Source organism: Lipophrys pholis (genome assembly GCF_963383615.2).
Source record: "Lipophrys pholis genome assembly, chromosome: 3".
NCBI classification, from domain to species: domain Eukaryota; kingdom Metazoa; phylum Chordata; class Actinopteri; order Blenniiformes; family Blenniidae; genus Lipophrys; species Lipophrys pholis.
In genome coordinates, this window is record NC_137627.1 from 11859414 (window position 1) to 11874762 (window position 15349).

Consider the following 15349-nt stretch of genomic DNA (forward strand, 5'->3'; position numbering starts at 1 on the left):
TCAACAATTACATCTAATCGGGGGGGAAAAAAATGTTTACTCCGATGGATTGATGATTTCTTAAAGTATATTTAGAAGTGATCTATCTTTCATCCTGTCTCAGAATCCTGTTTGTTCTCGTGGCTGGAAGACATTTAAATAGGAGTCGCATCTCAGCATCAAACTTGCAACTCTCGGGGAGCGTTCAAGCATGGCTGTCTGTCTGCATCTATTTTTGTGGCTCTGTTTGTGTGTGCGTCTGCAAGTGTGTATTTGTGTGTGTGTGTGGAGTAGCCTGATGTGATTAGCCAGAGCCAGTGGAGTGAATAATATTGTGTCTGCCCTGACTAGGAAGAGAAGGAATGGAGCTGCTGCACATTATTATTATTATATTGCAGCTTTTCTACGTCTCTATCAGACATATATGCGTGGGTATCGACTCATATTGTTATTTTCCATATACAGATGGTCGCACTAACAATACAGCTGTGTGATATAGGGTTAATTTTTTTTTTTTTCTTTGACATGTAGCAGAGTATCAAAGCTCATGCTTAATGACCAAAAACCCACAGTAGGTTGTAGTTTCAGAATGCGCCTATTACAGTTCAGTTTTCTAATTATAAGTCCTTTAAACGTGGATGTTTTCACAATGTAATAAAACTAAGAGGTGAAATGTTGTTACTGCTCTGTCCTCATGCAGATTAACTCAAATAAGTTTCGCTTCCCTCCTGAATGGAGTTTTTCTCATGATACTCGGTGTGTCCCAGCGTGTGCCGAAACCTTTGTGCACTCGTTTATTTTTTTCTTTCCGATTTTTTTCTGAGATGCAATGTGTTTCCAGGCGTCTCGGTTTTGCCTGTGATTTTCTTTCAGCATGGCAGAATGTGTTCAGAGGGGTTGCTCAGTTTCTTTTTGAGGGTTTCTTTCAGAACGCTTTTCTGCCAAACCGAACTGTACAAACATTTGCAAAAAAGAAACAGCCGGTTCATCAACATGTCTGTGACTGGTCTCAGATTTACGCTGGTTTGCTTCTTATCAGCCACAGCAGCTGCTGAAACGACATATTTTATTTGGACAGAAGATCAACAAATCAATGAAGTTTACGCTTTCCAGCACTCCCAACTTCATCTTTTCTTCTCTTTTTTTCTTTCCATTTTTTTTTCTTCACTTTCCCTTTTCTTTTTCCCCGCTTCCCTTCCTCGCCCAGCCATATTTCTCTTTTCCCCCAGAGACTGTTGGGAGTCGTCTTGTTGAGTATGCTCTATGCAGCCTGACACGCTGAGAGGATCATCGGAAAAGCAGCATGTGTAAATATTATCTGAGCTTTTCGGATCGTGACACATGTGATGTTGGCTTACTTTTGCCGTGCTTATTCATTCGGCTGCGGAAAGTGCCGCTCTGGTAAAAATGGTTAACGCCGTCTGGCGTGCGTGTGTGTACAAAAGTGCATTTGACACTTTTAAGACATGTCGATTCATTCGCCAGCCGGTTATACCTCAAACCCCCGGCCTTCTGTGTCCTCATGCTCATTTGTGAAAATCTATTTTGTTTTGTATCAGTGTCAAAAAAAAATCTAAAGTCCATTGATTATTTGTTTTATTTTTGTCCATTTGCTGTTCGAGAACCAAGTTTTTTTTGTCAAACTCCAGAAGCTAAAGCAGCCATTGAGTGTGAACATCTTTGGTCTCATATGCTAATCTTAGGGCATTTACAGCAGTCTTCCGTCTGGATTTGGAAACAGATGGCTGTTTGCTTCTGCTGCAATAAGTGAGGCAATGAGTTATTTAGTCCTACGGCAGCTGCTATTTGAACATGATATCAAATGTTGTTCTCAACCGTGATGCGGCATTTGTCTTCAGCGCAGCGTCAACGCAGACATTTCTTGCTTAATGTCACCATGGTATTGAAGTGAAAATTCAGTTACACCACATTTCGTCACAAAAACGACGTGTGAGTGGCTTAACGCTCCAGTGTTTGTGTGTCTGCGCTGACAGGGATCTTCTCATGGAGTCTCATGGAAGAGCTTTGACCAAAATGAAGGAGGACTTCAGTCAGCAACTGGCCACAAAGGTAAACATTGACCGGTTTTACTAATTCCTTAATATGTAAACGTAAATAATGTTGAAAACTGTGCTTGTATTATATCATACAATTACACATTATATCATATTATATCATGTTTGATCCGTGCCATCTTTTGGTTTGTCACAAATGTCATATTCTAATCTCTTTGAATACTGAAGAGAAACAGAGGCCGTCGCTAAACGTCATCTGTAACTTGATCATTTTGATCTGGTTCAACGTTATAGTACCGCCTCACCACACAGCTGCTCACGAGCTAATCAGAGAGTCCTCACAAAAGGGTTCTACCCTTATAACACTTTTGTCTATAGTGCTAAAAAGTGCACTTTTAATTATGTATAATGAGCTCAAACAAATCAACATTCAGCTCAGTAACTGTGGATGAGTATCAGTTTGTGATTTGCGATTTGTTCCAGTGTGTTGAAGTAAACAGACATTTAGGACGGCATCCAAAGGCCCTGTCACAGCTCAGAGGAGTTTAATAGGGGGAATCCTGACAACACACACACACACACACACACACACACACACACACACACACACACACACACACACACACACACACGCACACGCAATGTGGTTGAGATTAAGAGGTTCCAGGACCACCAGTCTGTACAACACCAGATAAACAGTGAGACGGAGGAATACAGACACACATAGAAAACCAATCTGTCTTTTATTAGTGAAACAGTGTCATTGTGTGTTGGGTTGTGTCTTTCTCTCTGGCGGCAAGAGTCACTGAGTTTTTGCTGCACGTCACAACAAAGAAGAAATGTCAGCAGAAAAAGGGAAAAAACATCAAGCAGTGTTTCATTTTTTTCTTTTTTTCCCCCATAATTCTTTTATTTTTATTTTAATATGAATGAATCTTTGTGATTGAAAAATGTGCTACAGTTTTACTTTAGATAGACTGTGGTTTTAAATCAATTCAACAAAACGTCTGTGAATCCTCGTCTGCTGTAACACAAAAAGTGCAGTAGAACAAAGAGTTTTGTTTTTCCATACCGTCTTGTCTCACTTGACATGTACTTGACCTTCACCGCCACCTCAATTCCACTGTGCATTTGAGACGCATCTAATCCCACAAATTGCATCACACAAAACCCACTCTGTCATCGAGCGTTTTTGGTCACAGTGATCAAAGCAAGTCTGTGAGCAGAATTTGAACGGATGAAAAACGAGATGAGGAGAAATTTGTCTTGCAGGGACTTTCTGTTAAAAGCCGAACGTGGGAGCCGCGGACGTGCTAAGCGCTCGGTCAGCTCAATCCGCAAAGACTGCGGCCTCGCTCCTGCCAACCCTGTCATCAGAACCAGCTGCCCGTCTGTCAGCGACACGGCCATTTAAAGAGCCAAGGCGAGAGTGACTGGACAATCTGTTTTCACCACACTGACTGACAGAGCACATTTACGAAACCAAATTAGTTTTTGTGTTGGCTCAATATGAGGATATCCACGGGTATAAATTAACTCGCTGATCTTATAGTGAGAGTGGGAAGTTGGCTGAGAAGGAGCCCAAATCGGTCATGACTGATGCTGTCAATAAGGTCAATACATGTAAACAGTTGAAGATTATTGTGATTGTATCTGTTCCTGAAAGAGATCGCTCCATACTAAGTTATACAATTTCACTGGAAACCTAAAAATTCTAGGGGAAACCCGAAGTGACGCCCATGTGCAGACTTACCTATTCATTGAACTGGAACCTTATCTGTTCTCTGTGACACAATGTCAAAAGTGCAACTCCAAACACGTTCTATGTATGTCGATGCTTTGTTCTTTTATCTTCTGTTTCATTCTCCAACTGTGGGATTGTTGCTGGCATTGCATTGCTAAGCCTGCAGTGCATGCTGAAGGACAGCTGAGCACACACGCCGATGCCTATCCAGTTGAAGACACTGACACATGCTGCAGATCCACTAAGACGCTTTACACACACACACACACACACACACACACACACACACACACACACACACACACACACACACACACACACACACACACACACACACACACACACACACACACACACACACACACACACACACACACACACACACACACACACACACGCGCACTCATCCAGGTTATTGTTCATTCTGGGCTTCCTGACCTCACACGAGTTTATGCCCATGGAAAGGAAGTGGTCACTCGGAGCACTTCTTAAATACAAACGACAGCTGTATACACACACACACACATACACACACACACGCACACACACAAAAGGATATACACGCACAAACCATCCATGTTCCTCACACGTACGTTCACACTGCGAAGAGGAAGTGGTGTTTTCTCATTTGATCCAACACACGCAATCTCCGTCCCTCATGCAGCCTCCCAAACCAAAACCAGAGTAAACACGCACGCAAAGGGTCAAATATGCACTTTTTCACACGCCAATCTGCTTTTTTTCTCTCACACCCACATCCACTATTTCTTCTCCTGTTTCACACGAGCAGGCATAAATACACGCAGGGGCTCAGGCAGATAAACACACACACTCAGAAACACAATGGTCTCATGGCAGCGGCGCTCGTTTTGTCAGATCTCTTGTGCTGGTTGAAAGAAAACAAGGTGGCCTTGGCAAAGCTTTGTGAAAAATAATGTCACATGTGACTTTGGTGCCTCTCATTTAAAGAGATGAAGCTGGTGTTTTATATCATCCAACCATTCTTTTTATTTTTTTTGCTGCCTGTGGGAGTGTGATGATTGGGCTCGTCACAGAGCAAACTGCCCTCACTGTCACGCACCATAGGAAAACAAAACTCATTGCAAACGCTCCTCATATGAAAAAGAGTTCAGCGTTGTTCCTACTCTGGCCCTGAATCAGCAATGAAGTGTAACCCAACATAGAACAGTAACACATTTTTTTCAAACGTTTCTTTTGCAGGTTAAGAGGCAGCAAAACTTTTCAAAGGAATATAATAGGATGAAATGGAATCGAATTTACTGCAGCAGCTGTAACTGGCAGTGCAAAATTAATGGGAAAATACAATAATAAATTGTGCATATCAGATTGAAATGTTTGAGGACTTAATTGCACATCATGTGGGGGGAATGTGTGTGGGAGATGAGTGAGGGTCCTCTGAAATACAACTGACCTTTTACCGTCACGTTGAATGTATTGTTGTGGTCTGTTTACAGTGTGCTCTGCCACCCACTGCAATTCTTTCTGTTCTCCTCTGTACAGCTGGAGAACCACAGTGCAGCAGCAGATCAGGACGTTCTGAGCATAGTATAGCTGTAGTTTTAAAGATAAAGGTCCAATAAATCGAACAATGGTCTCCAGCCAGACTGTGCAAGAGCATGCATTGTGGGATGTAACTTCAGCTTTCAAGGTACTTTGAATTAGATTCAGTTTCAATTCATATTGTTTCTTCCCAACCACTTTATTGAAACGCAGCTGGGTTTTTTTTTTCTTTTTCATCATACTGACAAATCTCTCTGACTTTCCTTGTTCCCGTTTATATTATGAATAGATCAACTCTTATTGGACTTCTTCAGCTCTGATTTAGAAAAAGACTTGAGGATGTGGTTCTTTCTCTGGTTCCAGCACACTTACTGCCCTTATGCTGCTTGGTCATTATGTTCATTCGTGAATTGGTATTGAGTGAAAGCGCATCTCTTGTTGTTCGTGTTTGACTCTCTTAGCTGTCTGCTGCCCTGGAAGAGCAGAGATCCCAGAGTGCGTTGTACCTAAAGGAGCAGATGGAGGAGCTTCGCAGGGATGCAGAGCTTGAGCTCAGTGTCCACATGGAGAAGAACCAGTTGCTTCTGCAACAGTGCCAACGAGACATTTTCCAACTTCAGCAAAAGGTGAAAACCCGTTAGAAAAAACAACAACCAAAGAACCCCGCTAATAAACACATCACAGGCCACGCAATAAAAGTCTGTTCACAATATCAAACTATTTATTTGCCTTTTTGCATTTTTTCTTTATTCCCTAGCTTGTCTTTGGGATTTACTATGACTAGAATTTGATGTGTATTTTCATTTTAACTTGGGGGGTGGGGGGGTTCCATTCATTTCACATTCACCAAATGAATTAAGAATTTTTACTTTGCAATCTTGCCACAAATGGGCAGCTGTTGTGCATCAGTTTTTGGCCACACAAATACAGGGTCTCTCCCCAAACCTGCAATCATTTTGTCATCAGACCTCATGCAAAATGGAGCTCATAAAACGAGTGCGGAGGCTGCTGCATGGGGGCTGCTAACCCGATGGAAGTACTGAAGGCTTTCTGAGGCTTGGTGACAGATTTTAGACAACCACAAAACAAAAAGGTCTGCAGACATTTTGAACATAATCCAAATTCATGTGAGGCCCCCCCAGACTCAACAGAGGAAAATCTTTTTGGGGGAAATTAATTTGGAAACTCCTGTGAATTCTATTCAGGGTCAGCAATTTGTTGGGCTTAGAAACATAAATTGGTTTTAACACTGATTTAACAGAAAATGAAAACCATGTCTGTCCCAATTGCTTGTAAGCTGTTGCATCATCACTATGTCTCATCTTTGGAACGCATTAACAGGTTCACATTAGGAATAACTACACATGAAAGTTATGAGGTATGCACAAAGATCAGCTTGACGATATACAGATATATTTTTTCCCACCAGTTGGAGGAGAAAAACCTTCAGCTGCAGGACCTGCAAGAAGAACTGCGGCAGGAGACGAGCAGCGTGGAGGAGCGGAGGAGAACACAAGATGAAATACACCGACAGGAGTTGCTACAGCTGAGCCAGGCAAAAACTGAAGTGGACTTACTGACTGACAAGAATACTGAACTTCAAGAAGAGGTGTGTCTATGTCAGTGCGTGTTGATCCTGTCTCTCAGCCGTGTGGCGTTCTTCTCCACATGAAAAACACTGGAAGTTATTCCAGTGCATAAAGGAAACCAAAATCTTTAGAAATTGCTTCCTGTATGCCATCGTTGTGTCTGTGCGCTCGCCCTGTTCACCCTGGGCTGGTTTAGATTTATTGAGTGTGTCTTTCTGTGAGTGCGATCACGGCTGAAAGGAAGTGAGCGAGAGAGAGGAGAACTGGAGACAGACAGATCTCATAGTTGCTTTGGCAGCAAAATCCACCGTGATGGATTTCGGTGCCAGCGCTATCCAAATGGAGCTGAATTGAATTGTGAAACAACATGTGAATAGATGGAAAGCAGTACAAGGAGGAAGCGGGACGGATAAACGCTCAGAGGGAGGAAGAAATAAAGGAAAGATCGTGCGAGCGTGCGTGCGTGGAAGACAGTGAGGGAGCAAATTACACAGACGAGAACAAAGACAGAACAGGATGGACAGCTCCCTGAAGTAATGAGCAAGAGTGGCTTCGCTCGACGCTCTGTGCGAATGTGAGTGTGTGCGGCTGTGTGCGGACACATGGGGCTGCCTGTCTTGAGGGGAACCGTCTGAGGACGCAGTCACGACACGTCTCAGCTGTCTGACCGCGAACACGCACGCACATGCGGGCACAACCCGACACAAACGAGACCCATTTTTAGGGTGTGCTTCCCTCCGTGCCCTCTACCTCAACTTTACCCTTCGTTTGACTTTTGTTTTCTTCTCATGTTTGTTTCTTGATTTTTTTTTTTGGGTGTCTGTCTGCTTTACAATAAGGACTTCATGTCAAGGTGTGCTTATTGTAACCCTCTCGATGTAATTCAGATTTTAACTTTTTATCTCCCGTTATGCCTAATAATCGCGTAAACTGCAGGGTGGAAAGGAAGAGAGTCTACTAACTCCATTATTGCATTATATGAGTGAGATAGAGGCTTTAAACCACTGTATCTCTGAGCGATCATCTATGCTCATCATACATCCAGCTGTCTTATAATATTTTATCCAACTTGACATTACAGGCTGTCGGAGCCATAATCACAACTGATTATGGACAAAGTCAGAGTATCTGGATGAAACCCTCACATGCACAATATGCAAATTCAACACAGTGAATTGTGTGGTGATCCAAAGCCTCTGAGTCTGAGTTAAAACCAATGAACTCAGGATGTCCGGGTGATTCACTCCACCAACTGAGCTTCCGAAGGGAGGAAAATTAAACTCAATGAGGATGGCTAGACCATGGACAAATATACTTTATGTTTTCAAGATGAGAGCATCTACAGTCTTAGATTAACATGAGTGTTACAAGAGTGTAACTTCTGTACTGTGGGAAACTGAATCAAGTCACAAAAACAAGATTTTGTCACGAATGCTAAATTGCACAAACATTGTGGATGTTTCAAGAACATTCCAAACCAATGAAGTCCTTTTAAGATCTTGCGATCAGTGGAAAATAACCTCAGAGCTGACGCTGATGAGAGACGTTTACAGAATTCTGCCGAATGAGTACAAATATGTTGTCTTGAATCTTTGTATTCATCATGTGAGATGCATCAGGAAAAAACAAATAGCTTCTGTTAAAAAAGTTAAGAAAACACACTGCCGAACTGTCAGCTGATTGTGTCTGTTGTGGACTTTTCAAAAGGGAAAAATAAATTAACTAAAAATAAAATGGTATCAAGTAATTTGAAATGAGAAAGCTGAATGTGCATGGAAATATACTTGTTTTTTTTTAAATCCTGAAAAGAAATATGAAATATATTTGTATATAAATATATATGAATGTATTTTTTTTTACAATATTTATATTTAGTAGTATTTATTTTGTTATACAATGGAAAAATGCTTCTTTCAATTTCGCACATGTTCACCTGAGTTAATTTCGGTGGCCGAAGGTGAAGGTGAAGGTGAAGGTTACTGTGACCTCATGAGTCCCATTTTCCTCAGAGCAGTAAGCCGTGAGGGAATCTCACCATATTGGCTGCAAATGTTCACTTGGAGTCCATGATGAACGAGAATTTGGTGGCCATAGGTCAAGGACACCATGGTCCTCCCATATGTGAGCTTTTTCAACAGGCGGTATCTTTTGTCATCGTATATATCATTTCCAGCTGAAAACATGCCGGACAGTTGCAGCTTTGGAAATAGCAGCGATGAATCTGTGGGCTTCTCGATGCTCCACATTGTTACCACCTTTGGCTGCTTCTCGATAGCTAATGTGGAAACACAACAACGTGGGGGAAAAAAATGCAAAACCTAGACAGGCTGAGGGGCTCTAAAACAAAATGTACAAAATCGGGAGATTTTCCAGTAATGAGGGAGGCGCTACTTCCTCTTTACAAGTAATATGATCCATTGTACAAATAGTTGTTTTTGCAGCTTTTCAGAAGTCTTCATTCAAAGCATATGGCTCAACAGGTGTTAAACATGTTGTATAAGAACACGCAGCATTGTTCTTCTATTACAGAGATGCATTTAAACGTGGTGGCAACACCCCCAGAATGATCACAGAAGGGAAACAATCTGATGCCTTTGCCTGCAGAGGTTATCAAGTCAAGTCATTGCCTCTTTTCTTGCGCTCATCACTCCTTGATCACTTCATGTCTGCCCCTCGCCCCCCCCCCCCCCCCCCCCCCACTCGCCCTCGTTCATGCAGCTGAGCTTTGTACTGCTGCAGCCTGACAGCCCTCCAGCACAGCCCCCCCTTTGTGTTCACCCACTGTCTCTTTAACTGCCTCCCTTTCAGACAGCCTGTCCAGATAGGTTCAGCCAGTTCAAGGTGCCCTGATGCCAATTTCACAGCTGACATGCTCTTTTATGTCATTCATGGACCTTCAGCACAGCGGCTCCTTCACCCCCACCACCGCGGTCTTTCTCTTCTCATTTAATTTAAAGGGCCTCTTTCTTAATGTGCTGTGTCTGTAGTTAAAGCTAATCAGTCAGATAATCTCTTTAGATGGTTTCTTTCTTTCGTTTCTTTCTTTCTTTCTTTCTTTCTTTCTTTCTTTCTTTCTTTCTTTCTTTCTCCAGACTTTTCCTTAAGTTCTTCACTTCGTGTGCGCGCGTGCAGGCATGCATGCGTGTGTGTGTGTGTGTGTGTGTGTGTGTGTGTGTGTGTGTGTGTGTGTGTGTGTGTGTGTGTGTGTGTGTGTGTGTGTGTGTGTGTGTGTGTGTGTGTGTGTGTGTGTGTGTGTGTGTGTGTGTGTGTGTGTGTTTGAGATAATTGGCTTTTGATTGTGACCTTGTGATATCACTCTGTTGCTAAGATACTGATGTATTTTCCGCAAGAGCTGGAGCACATCAGTGACCTTTCACCCACCAGTTTTGTTAGAGGGTAAAATAATCAATCTCCTGAGATGTGTTAGTCATTTTAGGATCACAAATACAAGACCTGTCTTGAACAACACTTTCCACAAGTTATCAAAGCAGCCATTATTATATTTGTGGTATCTGTCCTTCAAAAAGTAATATCCTTTCACAGGCACAATCCAAGCTGGCTGATGATTTGAGCATTACAGTCGTGACTCTCTCTCCATGGTTTACGACTGACGACATGAAATATGTTATCATGTAGACAGATTTTACAGAAATGATGTGTTTAGAAGGCTTATAGCATCTCTAAATTATGATATGAGTCCTTGTGATTTTTCCATCCCGCCGTCATTTCAGTTTAGGCGTACGATGAAAACTACAGCTGCTGCATGTTCAGTGTGTCCATTTTATACACTGCTTCATCCAATGTGTGTAAGACGGGTTAGACGCTGGACAGGTCACCAAACACAGAGTCAGTCAGACACATGACTAATCCAAATGCACGTTTAAGGAATGGGAGTGGAAACTGGAGTAATCTGAGAAAACATATGCATGCACAGGGAAAACATGCAAGCTCCACAGAGAGAGGCCTAGCCTGGACTCGGACCCGCAACCTTCATGCTTTGAGGCTACCTCGACACCTTGCAGAATGTTAGGGGGAAAACCAGCGCAACAATCCTGCCTTGAGCAGGCTTTGTGAAATGCTCTTACGCCGTCTGTCTCTGCTCGGTCACTCTGCACTCTCCCTGTCCCCTCCTGTCTCTCTCGCCACCCCTCCCCCTGTCTGAAGCTTTGTCACAGTTGACCAGGACAAGAGGGAAAGGTCACTATGTCTGGGAGAAAAAAAAAAACGCGTGACCTATAACCTCCCACTAAGCTCTGAGGTCACACAACACAGGAAGTCGGGGGGAAAAAGGGTTATTTTCTATCAACATGCATAGTGTGTCTTTTGTGTTCGTGTGCAGTAAAATGTACAAAATCCTGAAATTGTATACTGTATGTATACAGTGAGTGCGTGCGTGCGTGCGTGCTTGCGTGTGTGCTTGCATACGTGCGTGCGTTGCCACTGGAATGTGGTTTACAGTTTTAGATTAAAAGCAGGGGCTCTGTGAGTTTGCGTGTGACTTCCTTCTAATAGCCCTGTAATCCTGCTCTCACTAGGAGCCCCTAATGATGGCTGTCTCTCTGTGGAGCAAGACTGGCATGCACGAAATGTACACATACACACACATGCACACACACACACACACACACACACACACACACACACACACACACACACACACACACACGATCTAACACATGCCTGCATATTAACAGGCAGGAAAGAAACTCATACACACCCCTCAAGGAAGTGGCCTCACACGTGCGTGCAGACTGTCACACACACTCTCACAGTAAAACGCAATACAATAGCACAAGGTGTGACACACATCCCCTGGAACATGAGTGATGTGGCTTGTGTGTGTATGTGTGCATCCACATATGTTCAGAATTATAACTACATATCAATTATGTACAAAATAGGAAAGTAACGCATACACAGTTACTATTTCAACTTTTCATTTTAACATATGGAGAGAGACTGGACTTTCTTCACTTTCAAAAACACACACCACTCCCTATGAGTTAACATATGTTAAGGCTCTTCCCCTGACGTATAATCATTCGGCTTGTTTGCAGGAGTGAGTCATTCCCACCATGTCATTTATCATTCTGTAGCAACTGATGGATTCATGAGCGTTTGGTGTGCTGTCTGGCTGGTGCGAACATTAAAAGCTCCAGAATTACTGAAAACCACCAAACCACTGCTCTTTACTGAGCTGTGAATAAATCGAGGTGTTTCATCTGATGTTTGACACATCTGGGAAAGTGTTCTAATACGATTAACAGTATGCATTCCCTAATACTGTTAGCCAAGCCTAGAAATGTGTTTCATTAAAAATCAGTGTTTTTTTTTTTTTTTTTCCTTTCTTCACATTTAATTTTTAAGTGACAATATCACATTTTGATTATGATATATATTTGCTCTTCCGTGTGGAATGAAACAGTAGTGAAATGTAACATTAATTAATTCATGACAGATGTGGGAAAACTTTAGATTGATGCGGCTGCTTAACTGAGGCAACATGTGGGGTAGAAAGGTCCAGATAGAATTATTTCACCTCCGGTGGCCAGAATAATTTAAATCAAATCAGTCTGGGATGTTTTCATTTAAAGCTGTGGTTCCCAACATGCAAGGCAAATTATTTTCTATAGCATCATTCAGACACAAGCTAGTTCACAGCGCTTTACAAAGAAATAAAAGAAATGCATTAAAACAAAGCTATTAATAATCTTAATCTGAAGGGATAAGATTATGAAATACATAAAAACAAATAGGGATTAAAAACAGCACAAAAAGCAGAATGAACAAAGTAAAAGTTTTATCAAGATAAAGCTAATCAAATTTGTAAATCTATTGTTTATTGGAAAGCCTTGGCAAATAATAATGATTTGAGTTCTGATTTAGAAGAAGCGAGTGTCTCAGCAGTCCTCAGGGGTTCAGGACGTTTGCTCCACAGGTGAGGAGCGTTGAACTAGAAACTTGTTCCTTCCGACTCTGGGAACACCGAGTAAACGTCTTCCTGGCCTCCTCAGAGGTCTGGAGGTTTCATATTCGACAAGTAAATCCGAGATGTATTTTAGGCCCGAGACCATTCAGAGCTTTACAAAAACCAAAGTACGATTTTGAGGTCGATTCTTGTGCTCCGCCCTCTTTGTGTTGCCGAGCACCCTGGATGAGCTACAGCAGACCCTGATTTATGTTGTCATCTCATAAACTTTACCAACAATCTTGTAATACTTTTCTTGTCCACAGAGATGAAAGGGCTGCTTCACCACTAAATGTTAACAGTGACATAGATTACATGTGGGGATCTTCGCAGGTGGAGCTAAAAGTGGCTGCTGTTGTCACCTGCTTGATGAGAACAAAGCAATCTGCAGTTCATCTGCACGGCTTCATCAGTCACATGTAATATATCAGTCGAGGAAGCCCTTCCTCCGTGCCACACTTTCTATAGTTGTAAAAGCACACATGTGCCAGATGTGATATGCCGTTTGCGTGGTGTTAATGCTGTTATGTTCCCACACAGACGGCCTCCAGGAATCCTTCTTAGTCGCCTGGAAGTTAAATTCCTGTGTTTAGGTTTGTCACTTCACCATTTGGAGATGCAAACATGCGTCTGTGATCAAACGGCAGATGGCCATAATGCTGCGATCCGTTCAAATGGCACATGTTTATGATTAAATGAGCCAGTGAGCAGTGCTTATGGCCATGCTCCATATTGGTGGGAAAAGCATATAACATCACAAGAAAGCTATGAAACGCTCTGAAACAAATAGCTTTTCCATTTTTCAAATTCTGGCCTGGGACATAAAGTGAGCAGCGTTCCTGTCTCCCACTGTTTGCATGTATCGGTTACACAACAACAACAACAACAAGTGCGGATGGTTTTAATTGAATTTTCTCTAATAGGCTTTATTTTTCGGTAGAACATAAGATTTTGATCAAGCAATGCCTCACATGATGCCTTTTCATCCACGTCTCATACTTTTCACTAACAGACAGTTTAGATCTTAATAGTTCGCTTTACTCTCAGCCTAACCCTACATTTCCAGGTGTAGTAGGGTGGAGGGTAAAGCCAGAAGCTTTACAAGGCAACATAGAAGAGAGATGGATGGATTTATATCTGCACAGGGTATCAGCAATCTAAAGTTAAATTCTTGCCTTCATGTATTTTAATGTCCTTCTTTCCTCTTTTGTTTTTGCAGTGCGGTGCTGTGATGCTCTGCTGCGTGCTATTAATACTGCCCCGCTTTCACTGTGCTAGAACAGCTTGTCTGTTGGGTCTCACTGACCGAGTCTCTTTGACTGTGCCACGTTCTTAGTGTCACCGTGTTACTCTGCACGGTCACGCTTTTTTTTTTTTTTTTTTTTTTACTGCACACATAGCGAGATTGATTTTCAGGTACAAGTGGTTGTCTCAGTCTCATGCACTTTCTGCTTGTTTTTTTTTGTTTTTTTTTAACCCCCCTTCACTTGCACTACAAAGACGTGTATCTCATGTGCAGCAGTTTGCAAATCTATTGAGCAGATTCTTTTCAGCCATTTAGAATTTGAACTCCACACAATACACATTCATTCCAAATACTGACACAATATTCATGATGGCAGTGATCAGTGTGGTGACAAGAAGACGCCGAGCTCAAGGTTTTAAACAGGAATGTAAACGCTGTTCTAAATGTACAGAATATTGGCTTTGGGGTGTTTTATATGTAGGCAAACCTGCTGGGTGGTGTATTGCATTTGACAGACTTGGTCATGAATTTAAAGCACCCCACCGTGAAATAACAAATAAAACATGCAGGGCCAGTAGATTTATGAATCGGGGTAAAATTAGACCAACTACAAATCATCCTCTAATCACCACATACGTTCCTCTCTATGTCCCACTCACATTATCTCCTCAATGCCTCCACTTCATTAATTTGAACCTTATGTTTACTCTCATGTAAACAATCTGAACTGCCAAGATTTTAAGCTCCAAAATGTAAAGGGGGAGGGTACTATGTGTGAATGCACGCACTGAAAATAGCCTCAAGGGAATATGTCCATATTTAACACGAATGTTCTTCTGGACTCTATAATGCACTGGTCACACTGTGGTGGTCAAACGTCACGGTCACCTTGCTGTGGTATCTTCAGGCAGAAGTCCTGTTATTTGGCTGGGTCTTGCCTTTGACTTCTTTCCCAAACACATGCCTGGTACGTTGGCATGGTGACTCCTTATTGGCCGTGGCGGTGGGTGACTGTGTCTTTCTGTGTTTGCCCTGTGAGGAACCGAGGGTCTGTCCAGGGTGTCCAGCGCACGACATCATAGGTCAGCTGATGTGGCCACTTGTCCCTCATGACCCTGCTCTGGATAACGTGGACACAGAAAATAACTCAGTGGATTATCCAGGTCACCGTGTCCCGACATTTTATATCGTTTTTATGAGTGGAATCTTGAAAGTCTACACTTAATCTGATTCATGGCATTTTTAACATTTCTGACGTAACACAAGCTTCTACTTGGCGGAGGCTTA

General features: G+C 42.3%; 1 protein-coding gene across 1 annotated transcript in view; it reads left to right on the plus strand.

Annotated features, from left to right (window-relative positions):
• The window catches only part of lekr1 (Leucine-, glutamate- and lysine-rich protein 1), a gene marked incomplete at both ends in the record, with an annotated part of 48290 nt that extends 42390 nt beyond the window's left edge, over positions 1–5900 (plus strand). The window contains 2 exons of the mRNA XM_080459698.1: positions 1974–2049; positions 5721–5900. Of these exons, the coding sequence (XP_080315824.1) occupies positions 1974–2049; positions 5721–5900 (256 nt within the window). The remainder of the gene's footprint in view (positions 1–1973; positions 2050–5720) is intronic.
• Positions 5901–15349: the final 9449 nt, after the last annotated feature.